Here is a 15412-nt window from a genome sequence, read left to right as displayed (position 1 = left end):
TCTTAGAATATGAAGTGGGAAATGTCAAGGAGTGTTAGAATAGCCCCATGGAGTAATCTGGCTTGCTTGATAAACTTTTCCTTCTCCAGAAAAACACATTTTAATCCAAATGTTATGATTATTCACCAAAAGAAAAAGAATGCCAGTCATTTAAAAGGGAAGGTATTACATGATAAGTAATATCTACAAAGTTTGTCAGCACTTTCAATCTATCTGTCATCTGATTTTGTTTCAATTCCATATTACATAATTATTGCACTACTATAAGTATTTTTTCATTAAATTCCAAAGAGCTTTGTTTGTACAATTATTTCTGCTTACTCAGAAAAGGACCCTGACTAATTTTGACATAAAGTAAATAAAATAACAGACTATCTGAAAAGGCATAAGGAAGTAAAATTTATTTTTTAGGTGGCACTAAGATGGAAGCATTTCTTCCTGAAACTAACGTGTAACTGAAGCTTAACCAATCACTTCTCACTGTACTCACGTAGATCAAAGTCTTCCTGCAAAATGTTACGCCTCTCTTGACATCAAAGGTGATTGTATAAATAAGGCTGAGAACCTGTTCCTTTTCTAATACTAAGTGTGGAGACAGGAGAAATAATGGGGGTGTTTAGGAGTTTGATATTTTTATTGTCTTTTCAGCTTCTGTATGTGGTAAACGGTTCCATGGTGTGGTTAAATCAGACTGGCTATGAGGATTTGGTTGTTGCAATTAATCCCAGTGTGCCAGAAGATGCCAACATCATCCTGAACACAAAGGTAAGAACATCTCAATTTCCATACATTGATTGATGTAGTTGAGAACATCTTGACTTTTTCTGCTTGTAAAGTAACATGAGTTCCACTCATACAAACAGGACTTTTTCTCTGGCTTTGAATTAATCATGGATGAATCCCATAGTTAGTAAATCAGTCATTTCTAATTTGTCTTGCCATCTATTGCTGTTATAAAGAGCAGTAATTATCTAAAACAGTGCTGTAATAGCCCTGTTTGGAGCCAGCAAGAAATTCCTTTAAATAGCTTTCCAAATTGTCTTTATCTGAAAGAATGTTCTATGAATGAGTTCATTATTCCTTGATTATACTATTAGGTGTCATTAGCTGGCATACCTCCTGATGTTCCTTCAAAAAAATGTAAAGGATAAAGGAAGGGAAAAAAAAAAAAAAAGAGAGAGAGAGAGAGAAAGCTTAGGTTTAGTAGCATTTCTGGGCTTAACTTTCATTACAATCCATTTAGATGCCTTAATAGGTCAATTCTGCTAGATTAAGATGTTGGCCAGGTTCATAGAACCACAGAATATCCTGAGTTGGAAGGAATTCTCAAGGATCATCAAGTCCAACACCTGGGTCTGCACACAACCACCCCAAAATCAGACCGTACATATGAGAGTGTTGTCCAAATGCATCTTGAATTCCATCAGGCTTGGTGACGTGACCATTTCCCTGGGGAGCCTGTTCCAGTGCCTAACCATCCTCTCAGTGAAGAACCCTTCCCTAATATCTAACCTGGGCTTCCCCTGTCCCAGCTCCACACTGTTCTCTTGAGTTCTGTCGCTGTCCCCAGAGAGCAGAGCTCAGCGCCTGCCCCTCTGCTCCCCTCGTGAGGGAGTTTCAGGCCACCATGAGGACTCCCCTCAACCTACTCTGATCTGGGCTGAACAATCCAAGTGACTCTAGACCATTCACTGTCTTTGAAGTGATCCTTTGAACATTCTCTAATAGTTTTATGTCCTTTTTATATTATGGTGCCCCACGCTGCACACAGTACTTGTTCTGAGGCTGCACCAGGCAGAGCAGAGCTGGACAGTCCCCTCCCTCAACCAGCTAGCAATGCCATGCTTGATGCACCCCAGGGCTCGGTGACCCTTCTGGCTGCCAGGGCACACTGGTGACTCATATCCAACTTGCTATCCACCAAAACCCCTAGATCCCTGTCTTCAGGGCTGCTCTCTGGTCTCTTTTCCCCAGTCTGAACATACAGCTATGGTTTCCCCCTCCCAGGTGCAGAATCCAGTACTTGCTCTTGTTAAACTTCATGCAGCACCGAGCCCTGGGGAACGCCACTAGTGACTGGCCTCCAACTGGACGACTTGACTCCATTAAGTCAATTTTATTGCTCCATTTTATTGCTATCTCTGATTAAGAGGAGGGTTACAGAACTGCTGAGAGATTCCAAGAACAACAACTTGGGTCTTGGCTTCTTCATTCCTTCTTTTCTTAGTGAAGACTGTAGTATTCTGTGATTTTTGTTATGTACTCAGTTCTGCTTTATTTTACTATTGTTTCTTGAGAAAGGTAAATTATTCATCACATGTACAAACTTTAAATACTAACATTGATATTAATATTTTATTTTCTTTCACTCTCTAGAGAATGGTTAAAGATGCTTCTAATTATTTGTTTGAAGCTACAAAACATCGATTTTTTTTCAAGTCTGTAAAAATTATAATTCCTAAAACATGGAAGAAAAATGGCAACTATTCAAGATTAAAGACAGAATCATATAACAAGGTATGATTTAGAGAACTATGTATGATTAGAACCACAAAGAAAAGCAAGACTGATAAGTCTACATTATGAATCATGGCAAAATGTAGAACAAATTCTTTAAGTGCTTACTCAAAAGAAGAGGTAGTGGGAGTGCTGGTAGGATAAAAATATTTGCTGGACTAAATTAATTGAGGAAGAATCACCTAACCCTTCTCTACACCCATGCTGTTGGTCTTACTGTTTTAGGCAGATGTCATCATAGCAGACCCTTTTCTGAAATATGGAGATGATCCCTATACCTTGCAGTATGGAGGATGTAAGGAGAAAGGACGGTACATCCATTTCACGCCTAACTTCCTGTTAAATGACACTTTGGTTAATGTTTATGGAGAAAGAGGTAATACTGCTATTTAATGTAACTGCCTGCTTTATTGTTAATATGAAATGGACAAGATTTTTCAAAGTGACTAGTGAACTTAGGTATTCCAGTTTGCTTGTCAAAACTAAAAAAACTTGGCGAATTCACCCCTTCTACTCTGCTCTCATGAGATCCCACCTGGGGTGCTGTCTTCAGCTCTGGGGTCTGCAGCATAAGAAGAACATGGACCTGTTAGTGTGGGTCCAGTGGAAGGCCATGAAGATGATCAGAGGGCTGAAGTGCCTCTCCTGTGAAGACAGGCTTAAAGGAGTTGGGGTTGTTCAGCCTTGAGAAGAAAAGGCCCCAGAGAGACCTTACAGTGGTATTCCAGTACCTAAAGGGAGCCTACAAGAAAGATGGGGAGGGACTCTTTGTTAGGGAGTGTAGTGGTAGGACAAGAGGTAACAGTTTTAAACTAACAGAGAGTAGATTTAGATTAGATATTAGAGAGAAGTTCCGTACTATGAGTGTGATGAGGCACTGGAACAAGTTTCCCAGAGAAGCTCTGGATCCCTGGAAGTACTCAAGGCCAGGCTGGATGGGGCTTTGAGCAACCTGGTCTAGTGGGAAGTGTCCCTGCCCATGGCAAGGGGGCAGAACTAGATGGTCTTTAAGGTCCCTTCTAACCTAAACCATTCTGTGATTCCATGATATTTACCTCTTGAAAAATTATTTTTCCTGTTGCTTAACTCTCACAGTTTTTATTTCTTTATTTATTTGTATTTCCTGAGATAAGAATTATCTGAGCTTATTAAAAAGAGCAAGCAAAATGCTGGGTAAGTTTTAAACAGTTGTATTTTGAATGTGCACATATTACTGCTTTTCAACAGGTAGAGTTTTTGTCCACGAGTGGGCTCACCTTCGCTGGGGGGTGTTCGACGAATATAATAATGATGCACCTTTTTATGTGTCCATAAATTCTGAAAAAGCAAGTGTTGAAGCAACAAGGTATCATTTTTCATATTTCTGCTTTTACATTTCACTTATAAACATTTTGATAATGTTTTCAATATCCTTGTTGTCTGTGCTGAGCTTGTACTTTGTAATCTGTATTTTGTGATCTGTTCATAAGGTTAAAAGAAACTGACTCAGCATTGTCTATTGCCTACCTGACCCAGAAAGCAGCAGCTGCCTTCAGTGCTGTTTTGTAACAGGTTCTATGGGTCAGGTTGGATAATATTTTGCTTTGTGTACAACTGTAAACTTGGTCACCAGTTGTTATAAACATATTTAAGATAATTTTGTTAAATAGCAGTTATTAACAACACTGAAGTTCCCTGCTGAAACGTCTGTGATTTTAAACAGCTTCTACAAAGGAGAACAATAACTGAATGGACACAGAGAATTAGTTCAAGCTTTTCTTGGTCAGGCATACCAGTACAGTCTATTGCATTGCAGCTACTAGCAGAATGTCTTTCATTCATAGCCTATAAACATCACAAGAAATTTGTCAACTAATCAGCAAAAGACCACAAGTGTTTTCTGATTATAACCCTTTCTAGATTAGTCTGAGGACTTCCAGACATAGAGACTGTCTACCTTTGTGCTTGTGTGGTGTGTAGTACAGTGCTGTGTCAATGGCAATTTGTCTTACAGCAATCAAAATTCAAATAAATAACCTGCAGCAGATTATGTATGTGTTCTTAATCAGCCCTGCCTATCTTATCTTCCCATAGGTGTTCAGCTGGTGTCATAGGTAAGCCTGTGTTCCAAAGCTGCAATGGAAGCAAGTGTGAGGAAAGAGACTGCAAATATGATGGTCAGCTGTATGAAGCTGGATGTAAATTTGTAGCAGATAAAAATCAAAATCACACATCTTCTATTATGTATATGCAAAGCTTACCTTCTGTAAGTATTACTAGCCGTTTCTGGACTGAGAGTTTAGTAACATTTGGGGTCTAGTCAATTAATGATCAGTTAGGTTACTTTGATTAACTTCTATTTCAAAGAATGTGGTTCATGCTATAAGTTCTAATAAAATCTATTCAAAAGAGAAGACAAAGCAGTTAGAGAAAGTGATCTGACAGATGTTTCATGTCAATAAGGGTGAGATGTACTGAAATCTCAGCAACCTTCTTGTTCCTTGTTTGGAAAATCTGGTCAACAGGCATAAAAATGAAGCATTCTTGCTAAAAGCCTTGTCATAAGATAACTGTAAAAGAGCTAGTTAGCTCTATTGCACTCTTTTGAAGAACAATCTTATAGTTCTTCTTATCTTCTTCTAAGACCCTGTCTGTCCAGGCACCATGACACACAGGATGTTTGTTGGAGAAGAAGACCAATTTGCCCTGTCACCCACCACAAACTTCATATATTCTTTAATGAGATACTCTTTTATGCTCAAACTGTTGGGTTCAAAATTCTTATTAGTTTCAATCCATCCTTTTAGGTGGTTGCATTTTGTGATAATAACTCTCACAATGGTGAGGCTCCAAATATGCAGAATAAGATGTGCAACTACAAAAGCACATGGGAAGTAATAATGGAATCTGAGGACTTTAACAGCTCATCTGTTGTAAATAGTTCTACACCCCCTTTCGAGACTACCTTCAGTCTATTGCAGACCCAAGACAGAGCAGTCTCATTAGTACTGGATGTTTCTGGGAGCATGGCATCGGTAAGAAAACAGATTTTATAAGCAAGTTTAATTAAAAATTGTAAGAAGCAGAAAAAGTTACCAAATTAAAAGTATTTTCTACAGTCTAACCTATTTTCTATCATCTAACCTACTCCTAAGGAATCGTAGGTGTTTCCTTTTTTCATTACCACCATATCATCAAAGAAAAAAAAGGGGGGGGAGGACAAAAATCTTTTTTAGGAATCAAGTCATAACATTCAAAGATGGAGTTTGCCTGGTGACAACTTTCCTGGAAACTGTAGTTCGCTACACTTTCATGATACCAGATCATGGTACACATCTCCTGTGTTTCAGAACTGAACGTACATATTTACCCTGTGGCAGATAGCTTTAAAATTCTTATTAAAAACAACATAAAAATGGTCTATATTTTGTTCATAGTAAAAGCTTTTCAAAGGAGACTGCATTCTAAAAATGTTGTTTCTCTTCACATACAGAATAACCGCATCAAACATCTCTATAAAGCTGCAGAGGTATTTCTGCTCCAAATTATTGAAGTTGGTTCCTGGGTTGGAATTGTCACATTTAGTTCTTCTGCATTTATACAAAGTCCTTTGAAACAAATAACCAGTGATGCAGTACGTCAAAATCTTGTTAACAAATTGCCTACAACAGCTGGTGGAGGAACCAATATCTGTTCAGGTGTACGGACAGGACTGCAGGTAAAGTACAATGTGGAAATATCTCCCGGAAGGTATGGAAAATGATGAAAAAGACAAAAAACATACTTAACAGCTTTCCCCTGAATCCACTGAATGTGGATTTCCTTGGTGATGGTAGAGCTAAAAAAGACATTATGATTATTGAATCTATCAGGAGAAAATTTGGTATATAAAGAATTTGTTTGTGATGCTCTTGTTTGAAAAAGGATACTGAAAAATAAGATCAGATTGTAAAGCGAAGTTCAAGAATAATTAAATTTTGGAAAATTGAATCTCTAGTTGGAAACATACAAAGCTTATTCTATTTAGGTTATGCGAGAGTGAGTAAATTAAGAGATTACTTCTACTTGAGTGACTTGTAATGGAAGGAAATGACTGGGAGATGAGTGGTTAGAAAGCTGCCTGGCAGAGAAGGACCTGGGAGTATTGGTGGATAGTCAACTGAATATGAGCCAGCTGTGTGCTCAGGTGGTCAAGACGGCCAACAGCATCCTGGCTTGTATAAGAAGCAGTGTGGCCAGTAGGTCTAGGGAAGTGATTGTCCCCCCTGTACTTGGTTCTGGTGAGGCTGCACCTTGAGTACTGTGTTCAGTTTTGGGCCCCTTGCTACAAGAATAACATCAAGGTGTTTGAGTATGTCCAGAGAAGGGCAACGAAGCTGCAAATATAATGGTCAACAAGTCCTATGAGGAGTGTCTGAGGGAGCTGGGGTTGTTCAGTCTGGAAAAGAGGAGGCTCAGGGTTGACCTTATCGCTCTTTACAGGTACCTTAAAGGAGGCTGTAGCGAGGTGGGGGTTGGTCTATTCTCCTACGTGCCTCGTGACAGAATGAGGGGGAGTGGGCTACAGTTGTTCAAGGGGTGTTTTGGGTTGTATATTAGGAAGAACTTCTTTGCTGAAGGGGTTGTTAAGTATTGGAATGGGCTGCCCAGGGAAGTGGTGGAGTCACCATCCCTGGAGGTCTTTAAAAGATGTTTAGATGTAGAGCTTAGCGATATGGTTTAGTGGAGGACTCTTAGTGTTAGGTCAGAGGTTGGACTCGATGATCTTGAGGTCTCTTCCAACGTAGGTGATTCTGTGAAATATGGAGTACTGCAGTCAAAACTCTGAAATGCCTGGAATAACTCACAGGCAGGTTACGTTGCTGGGTGTATATCCAGAGGAATGTCTGCAGACCAGCATGACAGTGGACATCCTCTATACCAGACAAGATTTTTTTCTTCAAAATAAATCTTCAAGATTATTTTTTTTTTCCTAGCAAAATGTGGACTGAGAAAACACAAGGGATCTGGCTAATGAATCATGATAAACGTATGGAGTAAATAAGTGTTGACGTGGGAAGATATGCAGTAGTGATATTCTTAATTTCTAGGGCTCACTAGTCATGAATCAAGCCCCTAAATTGTGAAACCACATACAAATCATGAGAATGGGAAACAGTAATGAATAGACACTATTATTTGTTTGCCTGTTTTACTTTCTTAGGCTGTCAATGTTTGAAATCCCAGATGTCATTAATTCAGATGCAAAACTGAAAACAAGTAGCAATGTATAGGAAACAGGAAGAAAGACAAATTATTCAGAGAACAATGAGACTGCTGAGATAGCTGAGAGCCCAGGGCAGAGAGGAGTGTTGGGACAGGGGTTCATGACACAGATGGGCAACCAAAATGGGATGTAACAACCAAGACAGAGGCCTCCTGGTGGGCAATCCCTACCACTTTCAGCCCACCTTCACTTAACACAGACATCCTCATAGGTTTGTACTTTTTCTTCTTCACTCTGAAATGTTGCTTGGAGAATAAAGATGAATAATTTCAGGCAGCAGACACAAATTTTTAAAAATCCATTCCATAAAACAGCAAAGCATATGCAGGCAGAATGTTTCTGACATATTCAGCCAGGGACAAGTGTCTTCCCTGAATAGAATAGTTCAGTTTGAAGGGACTTCTCTTAAATATTTCTTATTTATAATTTAACACTTGCTAATCTAAGCAAGTAGAGGTTGCAAGTTCAATTGCAACAATAGTAGAAGTTAACGTGGTACTTCTAAATTCATAGGTTATTTGTGTTCTGGGATATGCTGGTGTTTAAAAGTTATTCTGCAGTTTGTATCTCAAATTCTTGTCTCAATGCAGATTATTACAAATCAAGTCCGTGTAACGTATGGTTCAGAAATTGTGCTACTGACAGATGGAGAGGATTCATATATGGCAGCTTGCCTGAATGAAGTGAAACAAAGTGGAGCAATAATTCATACCATTGCACTGGGTTCTTCAGCAGCCAAAGAATTAGAAGAATTTTCAAAGATAACAGGTAAATTTTCTAAATACACTGTTTCTTTGCCATTCATGTAGAAGTATGAAGATGCCAAAGCATGGCAATTCTTTGGTCTGGAAAAAATAAATACATTTGACTTGTAATAAATTTAAAACAAGTCTAATTAAAAAAATCTGATTTTCATAATGGGCTTTTTTAATACAAACAAGCAAAACTGTTTTATGTTCACAATTTAGTGTTAATATCTATCTTGATTTAAAAAATACAATAACATGATAATACCATATTATTAAGGAGGTGGAATTATGATATTCTCATATAGCGTGTAAGTAGTGTTCTGCAATTACTATAATATTATTTCTGGCATAACGTGCAATGACTAGTACACTCTGCATTCTTCAACTTTTAAGCTTTTGTTTTTTTGTTTGTTTGTTTTGCTATGTACATAACAAAAATTTTCTCCATTTGCTGCAGCTGAAGTGAACTAGTGTAAATGCTGTGACTGTGCTTGTCATTAGCCAGCAGAGCTGTCAGCTGAGCTGGAGCTACATAGTTAATTCTAAAACAACCATTTAAAACTATACATAGGAGTGTTGCTTCATGTTACAGTAGCTGAAAATGCCGTGGAAGAGTCCTAGTGTAGATCTAAAAAGCAATCTGACTCCAAACAAGTCTGGTGAATAAACATTCTTATTTGAGAGATGCACATACTCTGCATTTTCAGGGCTCAGCACTGCAGTCACTTCCTGACACTGGGGGGAGGAGAGAGTTAAGATGTGGCTCCAAATCCAGAAGTACTAGGAAAAGTCTAAAAATGCTGTATGTGATGTTTTGCTGCAGGGAGTGATATTTAGGCAAACTATGTTAACGAGAGATAAAAATGACTCAATCACTCAAACCAAAATAGATTTTTACATGAATTTACTATAATAGGTGTTTTATCGCATTAATAAAAAGATGCATTTCATTTTTTCATTTATTAATAAATTGGCTATCTTGCTAAAACATTTGGTACTAGTAGTCACATAAAAACTATCATTTTTAGAGCATAAATTAGTATTACTAAATCTTTCACTCTAATCTTTCAGGAGGTTTACAACTTTATGCTATAGATGAAGTCCTCCCTGGTAAACTAATTGAGGCATTCAGTGCGATTACATCAGGAAGTGGAGATATTTCTCAACAGTCTATTCAGGTCTGAATTTCAAAACATCTTTTTCCTTCTATACTTCTAGTTGATCAACAAATGAATGAGTTTAGATGATAATGTTTCTAATTGATAATGGCTCAATTTGGGAATAAGATCAAATACAATTTTTAGTGGTCCACTACAGTTACAGTGAAATAAATTATGTATTAGCCCATCAAATCAAGATTTTTTTCTCATTTTTGTCCAGATCTGAGGGACTTCAACAGAAAAAAGCAAGCAGAGCTCAAGCAGAACTCTCCCAGGATGTTTAGTTCACTCTTATATGAAATGTTAACTTTTAGAGCATTTTAGCAGTCTAATCCAAATGATTAAGGTACAGCTAAAATAGGGCTTCTCTCCTAAATCATATGTAACATTTTAATGTATACTCTTCTAGACTTTTCACCTGGGCCAAATGTTAATCAGAATTTAGCAACTCATTCTTCACCTTGTTAATATTCTAACATAATATTAAAACATTTTATCTGAAATATGCCACTGCAAAGATAGCTAGATTATAAGCATCCATCAATGTTGATTTAAAAAGCAGGTGTTTTTTAATTGTTTTATTGCCTTGAATTGACTCTTCTGCCCGACCTAAGCAGCAGAAAACAAAATTAAGTTCATGACAAGCTATTTTCTTAATGTAGACTTTATCGTTCTTAATGTAAAAGTGAGGAAATTATGCTTAATTATTATAATACAGGAAATCTTGTGTACTTCTCTTTTCTATATGTTTTACTCTGTTCTACTTTAATTTCTGTCTTTCCTATTACCTGTAAGCTGTATAGTCATATGTGGAGGCACTTTTTTTCTCTCTCCTAAAAATGTGAAGGACAGACAAACTACAGTGGAAATACAACTTAATGGCACAATGCTTTGGATAGCTAGATAAAATTAAATACAGATATGAAGGACTTACTGCAACTTACTCTGTTTACCATAATTTTATACTTAAAATCAATGTTACTATGCAAGCAGTCATTTCAGAAAACTTCAGAAAGCATTCTTATTCATTCAATAGTTATGCTAAATTACTCTTAATTTTCCAGTTGCTTCCAATGCTTCTGTACTGAATAGCAATGACATGTATTTTATTTCTCTAACAGCTTGAAAGCAAACAGATAGACGTTAGATCTTCTGAATGGATTAATAGTACTGTGACCATTGACAAAACTGTGGGAAATGACACTTTCTTCGTCATTGCATGGAGTGCCACGAAGCCATTTTTCTTTCTGAGGGACCCTAATGGAAAAGAGTATGGAAGCTCAGACTTTACATTAGATAATTTAAACTCAAAAGCAGCTAGACTCAGTATAAATGGCACTGCAGAGGTAAAGGCTGAATGTTTTCTTTTATTTTCTGAATTAATATTTCCTATACACTAGCATACTACTTTTCTTTAATGGTCATTGTTTTGTTTGTTGTTTACTATTATTTTGTAAAGGGAAACAATGACCCTGTTAGAGCATGAAGATTTTTTGCATTTTTTAAAACATATTTTTGTATTTTATTTGCAGGTCGGAGATTGGCATTACTATATTAAAAATGAGGGTACAACAGCTCAGAATGTATCAGTAACAGTTACCTCTCGAGCAGCATCTTCTGTTGTTCCTCCTGTGAACATAGTAGCTTACATGAAGCAGGCAAACATCGCACCGAATCCAGTTGTTGTTTATGCAGAGGTTAGCCAAGGGTTCTTGCCTGTTCTTGGTGCAAATGTGATAGCTACCATAGAGAAGGATGGTGCTGCACCAGTAAGCCTTGAACTTCTTGATAATGGTGCAGGTAAGGTTCCATATACACAGTAAAAACCTTTGCATTTATGCATTTTGGAATACAAATCTGTGTGTTCTCTTCAGACTTACCATTAAGGAGTGAGTAATGTCTATGCCCTAAACTAGGGTGCATAAATAAGATTTCAATGGGTTATCCTGTATTAAACACCATCTGTCTTCTGAACCTGTAAGGTTAATCTTGTACTGCTGCTAGGATTTAGAATAACTTGGATGCCCCCAGCAGACCATCTACTGCAGTCAGTCAGGTACAGCTGTACAAGTTCGCTTAGAGAAAGAACCTTGTCTTGATGAACTCCTGGCCAAAGGTTATATTATGCTGGTTTTTGTTTTGTTTTTCAATTTAAAGGTGTTTTATCTATTAGATGGTCAGTAAGATTTAAGTTGGTGGTTACAGATAGTAGCAAGAGATTTACCTAATTAGGTAAAATTACCTAAAGGTGTCAATACCAAATGGTTCTTTTAAGCAAAATACATTATAAATTCAGTTTATTATAATGGGACAATGCCTGTTTTTAAAGATGTTCACATTATCAAAACATTGCCAGGTTTTCCGCATAATAATGTTCAGGTTTTATATTCGTGTATGAATAGCAAAAATAACCTGTTTACCAGCAGGTATTTTGTTCTAGATATTAATTCTCAATAATTTTATACCAAGGTGCTGACACAGTCAAGAATGATGGAGTCTACTCAAGGTACTTTACTTCTTTAAAAGGCAGAGGAAGGTACAGTCTGAGAGTCAGTGCCCAAGGAAGAAATACGACTGTCAGACTTGGCCTTAGGCAAAATCGAGCCTTGTATGTACCAGGTTATATAGAAAATGGTAAGAACTCTTATGAAATAGAAAATTATTTGCGTGATTCCAGGCGGGGAGGTGGGTTGTCTAAAAGTGAAACAAATGTGATCATTTAGGTTCACAAAATGATACTTGATCTTAATTCTTCTCAAGATTTTTAAATGGGGCTTTGGGGTAAATATATTCAACATGCAACATTGGTATGCAAGATAATGTTAGTAGGAAACAGCTCTTGTATTCTCTGGATTTTAAGTGCTTTTCATCTTAATGCTGAAGATACGTTAGCTGTTGCAATTTAATATTCACATACACACACAGTGAAATTTAGAAGAATTGATATAAAAAAGTCTAAAAACCTCACTGTATGGCCTATAAAACAGGAATACCCCTAAAGCCTGAAATATGCAGGAAGAGATAGGAAAAAATGACCTTGTTACACTGATTATTCACCAACATCTGCAACTTGCTTTTCTGATAGTCATTTTTTGTCTTTAGCTCACCCACTTTCTACTAAATTTGAATAGGCTAAAGAAAAATTATAGGATGAGAAGAGATAATAAGATACAGTAAAAATAAAAATAAATGTAGTTTGTAGTTTTGTCATGGTGGAAGCTGAAAATTCTTTCAAACAGGTAAAATTCAGATGAATGCTCCAAGACCTGAAGTTGCTGATGAAGACATCCAAGCCAAGCTGGGAAGTTTCAGCAGAACTTCAACAACTTCTCTTGTACTGGATAACATTCCAACAGTAAAGTTACCACCCTGTAAAGTTACAGACCTTGATGCTCATATAGAAAATGAAACAGTAATCTTGTCTTGGACAGCTCCAGGAGATGACTTGGACGCTGGAAAAGGTGAGTTAGACACTTTGTGTGATGTGATGGATCCTTCTGTCTGATAAGGCATGCCTTGAAGACCACCAAACAAACATATTTCCCACGTGAAAATGGAACAAACAGAAAGTTACCCTATTGCATGATACTTGTTTTAGTTGTCCTTAATTTTTCACAAAAAAAAAAAACACACACACACACAAAAAAAAAAAATGAAAGAATGTTATAAAAATATTATATGAGAATTCTATAAAAGTAAGAATGTTTTGTATATATATATATATATATAAAAGCAAATAAATAAAATACAGCAAGATCCTGTATTGGTATGGAGCTGATAACACATTTCTCTAATATCTAAACAGGGAAAGAGATATTCATAAGAAGAAGAGATAGGGAGGGGGGGCAAGTCTTGAAAAGCTACAACCTTGACACAGAAACAGCAGAACCTCCAAAATTAGACAAACGCACGTATAGCAATGTAACTATGGGTTCTCTAATTATACAAATGGGAGATTCTTTCTGTGTCTTTCCCAGTTTTTGGTATCAAAGACTCATGCTGTGAGAGAGAATATAGACTATGTGCAAGGCCCACCTCTTCTGTATACACATATTTTAATTGCTGTTTCACCTTGTGTTTGGACAGCAGAGCTTCTCATTCAACTACATTTTGCACAGTCCACACAGAGCTAAGAGTGTTAATGACACTATTTTCAATTACCATTGAAAAGAAAGAGTTCCCAGATTTGGGAACAACAGATACCAAATGCTGCAAAGTAAGGGTTAATGGCAATCCTAAATCAGCACCTCCTCCCACCACCCCACCCTCCAGTGCTGCTGAGCAATACAGACAGTAGTAAAATAGGAATTAGCAGCAGTTTTTAAAAACAAACAAACAACAACAACAACAAAAAACAACAGCTCTAGAAGTCCTATACCATCACCACAAGCAGATATATTAAAACATGTATATTAATTTGTTGTTATGCATGTTCTTTTTTCCCTAGCTGTCCAATACATAATAAAAAGCAGTGAAAATCTTCTGGTCCTAAAAGATGAATTTGATAATGCTACTTCCGTCAATTCCTCTGATCTCACACCTCAGGAAGCTGGTAGCACAGAAACATTTAAATTTAAACCAGAAAACTCGAGAATAGAAAATGGTACCATAATCTACATCGCCATGCGTGCTGTTGATAATGACAGCTTGACTTCAGACATATCTAACATAGCAAAAGCCACATGGTACATCCCTCCAAAAGCATCTGAGCCTTCAGGCGGTGGAGGCAGCAGCGGTGGAGGCAGCAGCGGTGGAGGCAGCAGCGGTGGAGGCAGCAGCGGTGGAGGCAGCAGCGGTGGAGGCAGCAGCGGTGGAGGCAGCAGCGGTGGAGGCAGCAGCGGTGGAGGCAGCAGCGGTGGAGGCAGCAGCGGTGGAGGCAGCAGCGGTGGAGGCAGCAGCGGTGGAGGCAGCAGCGGTGGAGGCAGCAGCGGTGGAGGCAGCAGCGGTGGAGGCAGCAGCGGTGGAGGCAGCAGCGGTGGAGGCAGCAGCGGTGGAGGCAGCAGCGGTGGAGGCAGCAGCGGTGGAGGCAGCAGCGGTGGAGGCAGCAGCGGTGGAGGCAGCAGCGGTGGAGGCAGCAGCGGTGGCGTTAATGTTACACTAATAGTGGCAATTGTAGCTGGATGTGTTGTAGTTGTCTGTATTATTGTAAGTTCATCTGTCTGTATTGTACAAAAACAAAGGAGAAGAAGGAATCCTGCAATCAGAATATGACAGTATCTGTAAAATAAAACAATAATAAAGGAATTTACTGTAATTTTTGCCATACATAAATTTTAAAGCAGGAAAAGGTATTTTTATATTCAAAAGTGCACTTATGTACCTCTCTTTTTGGTTGCATTATAGATGCAGATTTTCAAAAGCATATCTTAAATTCAAGTACATGTACTTTGTTTCTATGTGATATAAATTCTTAACTCTTCTCTTGCAAGATCTTTACAATATAGTGTGTGGTGTTTTGTTTTGTGTCTTAAAGAAAGAAAGTAAAGGAAAATAATGTGTTCCTTATTTTTATGTTCCACATAAGTCAAGGCAAGTTGGGAAAAGAGGCTGGAAAGATCTTCAAGTAGTGCAGTAAGATTTCCTATGTATCATCCACAAGTTTTTACTTAGGTTTAGCGAGGCAAGAACAAAAATATATATTTCCATGCAGTTTATTTAAAAAATAAAGTTAAGTGTATATTTACAGGCCTCCCAGGAGAGTTAAGTATATAAGTACTTCCAGAATGAGAGTAAATTCAAAG

At 37.7% G+C, this 15412-nt stretch overlaps 1 protein-coding gene across 8 annotated transcripts; it reads left to right on the top strand.

The window, feature by feature from the left end:
• Positions 1–531: 531 nt before the first annotated feature.
• Positions 532–15165, top strand: LOC311440542 (calcium-activated chloride channel regulator 1-like). Of its 8 annotated transcripts, none has more exons than XM_084527587.1 (15): positions 532–765; positions 2377–2517; positions 2743–2893; positions 3745–3862; positions 4591–4762; positions 5304–5531; positions 5990–6214; positions 8353–8530; positions 9583–9689; positions 10793–11017; positions 11204–11471; positions 12141–12305; positions 12911–13132; positions 14119–14406; positions 14750–15165. In XM_084527587.1, the coding sequence occupies exons 1-15, from the start codon at positions 607–609 to the stop codon at positions 14770–14772; spliced, it is 2670 nt and encodes an 889-aa protein (XP_084383713.1). In that variant the 5' UTR covers positions 532–606; the 3' UTR covers positions 14773–15165. The 8 variants fall into 8 exon arrangements, with proteins under 8 accessions (XP_084383713.1, XP_084383712.1, XP_084383709.1 ...); XM_084527586.1 differs by having other exon boundaries at positions 542–765; positions 14119–14391; positions 14735–15165; XM_084527583.1 differs by having other exon boundaries at positions 542–765; positions 14119–14391; positions 14720–15165.
• Positions 15166–15412: the final 247 nt, after the last annotated feature.

This window comes from Aythya ferina, assembly GCF_964211825.1.
Source record: "Aythya ferina genome assembly, chromosome: 8".
Classification (NCBI taxonomy): Eukaryota; Metazoa; Chordata; class Aves; order Anseriformes; family Anatidae; genus Aythya; species Aythya ferina.
This window is presented reverse-complemented; position numbering and strand designations above follow the sequence as displayed.